The sequence below is a fragment of the Hordeum vulgare genome, chromosome 3H, assembly GCF_904849725.1.
Source record: "Hordeum vulgare subsp. vulgare chromosome 3H, MorexV3_pseudomolecules_assembly, whole genome shotgun sequence".
In the NCBI taxonomy this organism is placed as follows: domain Eukaryota; kingdom Viridiplantae; phylum Streptophyta; class Magnoliopsida; order Poales; family Poaceae; genus Hordeum; species Hordeum vulgare.
In genome coordinates this window covers 336,155,015-336,156,518 of record NC_058520.1, presented here as the reverse complement: position 1 = coordinate 336,156,518, position 1,504 = coordinate 336,155,015, and the positions used below count along the sequence as shown (strand labels likewise).

At 50.3% G+C, this 1,504-nt stretch overlaps 1 protein-coding gene across 1 annotated transcript; it reads right to left on the bottom strand.

The window, feature by feature from the left end:
• Positions 1 to 277: 277 nt before the first annotated feature.
• LOC123441742 (eukaryotic initiation factor 4A-III homolog A-like) lies at positions 278 to 1,289 on the bottom strand. Its single transcript, XM_045118005.1, has 4 exons — positions 1,277 to 1,289; positions 894 to 1,125; positions 501 to 740; positions 278 to 408 (listed from the first exon to the last, which is right to left on the bottom strand). The coding sequence occupies exons 1-4, from the start codon at positions 1,287 to 1,289 to the stop codon at positions 315 to 317; spliced, it is 579 nt and encodes a 192-aa protein (XP_044973940.1). The 3' UTR covers positions 278 to 314.
• Between the last annotated feature and the right edge of the window lie 215 nt (positions 1,290 to 1,504).

Sequence of the window (1,504 nt, the reverse complement as noted above, 5' to 3'; positions counted from 1 at the left end):
GGCTAGAGATAAAAAGGGGCATTTAAGAATCCAACAGGTGTGTGCTTGATGACTCACAAAGCAGCTTGATGACTCACAAAATTCATCTTTCATAGCAACGCACGCGCAGCTAATGAGTGCATAACAATGACATGCATTGCTAGCTACAACAAGATGATTACAGTAGAAAACGATGTAAAACATTGGTGTTGCTCAATGAAAATATCAAGTCAGAAAGGTGATATATGTAGAGAAAAAATACAGTCAGGTGACAAATTGAACTCTGCAGTGAAAAGCCTGACAGGATAGACTGATAAACTACACAAAAGAATAGTTCAAAGAGGGACCTGAAGTTCTGGGGGAAGATATCTGTAGACATCATATATCTGATCCTTGAAACCTCTGCTCAACATCTCATCGGCTTCGTCGTGTAATGAAATCAATCATGTTAGAATCGTTGAACTTGACCAAATTCATATTTCAAAAGAAAACAAATGTAGCATGACAAGAGCAAACTTGCCAGGACTAGGAGCTTGATGGCTCGTGTGCGCAAGGTCCTTCTCTTGATCATATCACATACTCGGACCAGGGTTCCCGACATGACATGCACTCCAGACTCGAGCTTCCTAATATCCTCGCCGATACTCTTGCCACCAACACACGCGTGCACATAGACGCTCATGAAGCTACCAAGAGCCTGCATGACCCTCTCTGTTTGCGCTGCAAGCTCCCTAGTTGGCGATAGTATCATCGTCTGCACCCTACCAAATCAAAATATTAACATCAGTTAAATTGCCGAAGGCAGATTGACTCCCAATGTTTCTAACAGATTCCAGAAATCTGCGTCGAAACTAGAGGTGAATGCGGCCACAGAATCCGTAAGGCGAATGAATGTGAGTGGAGCGAGGTCTTACTCGTGGATGTTGGTATCGATGACCTGGTAGACGGAGAGGGAGATCCTGGATGTCTTGCCGGTATGAGACTGGGCCTGGGCGATGACGTGTTTGTAGGGATGTAGCAGAGACATGTCCAGATCAAGGGGATCCGGACGGTGAGGTGGCTCGCGGCGCCGGAGTGAGAGGAGGCAGGGGACGCATTGAAGGGCGGCGGCGAGCGCATTGCTTCTTCCGCCGCAGCGGCTTGTTCCTGCCGAGCAAACACAAAATCAGTGAGCGCAAGGGCCGGATCCATGCGAGGCGGACCGGAATCGGATGAAATGGCGGCGAATCGAGGCGAATTTGGTCCTCCATCGTGGATCCATGGAGAAGAGGGGCGGATCTATGGAGGACGCACGCACTATGCGACTCCATCTTGTGGTGTGGGGGATCCATCCCTTCTCCTCCTCCATGAGGTTCCATCCGTCAGGGTGGTGGGGAGGAGAGGCAGAGGGGTGTGGATCTGGAAGAGAGAGAATGGGGACCGAGGGAGAGGGCAGATGGGGGTCGGGGAGATGGGGCAGCAACTGTTAGAAGGCCGTTCCCTTCGCCGTCCGCCTGGGGATCACCCTGAAGGCAAAGGGGTCGAG

Excerpts from the sequence above, each read along its gene's own strand:
- LOC123441742 (XM_045118005.1), bottom strand. Across the intron at positions 741-893 it reads ATCGATACCAACATCCACGA|GGTGCAGACGATGATACTAT; the intron begins GTAAGACCTCGC and ends TTGATTTGGTAG. Across the intron at positions 409-500 it reads GCCATCAAGCTCCTAGTCCT|CGACGAAGCCGATGAGATGT; the intron begins GGCAAGTTTGCT and ends GATTTCATTACA.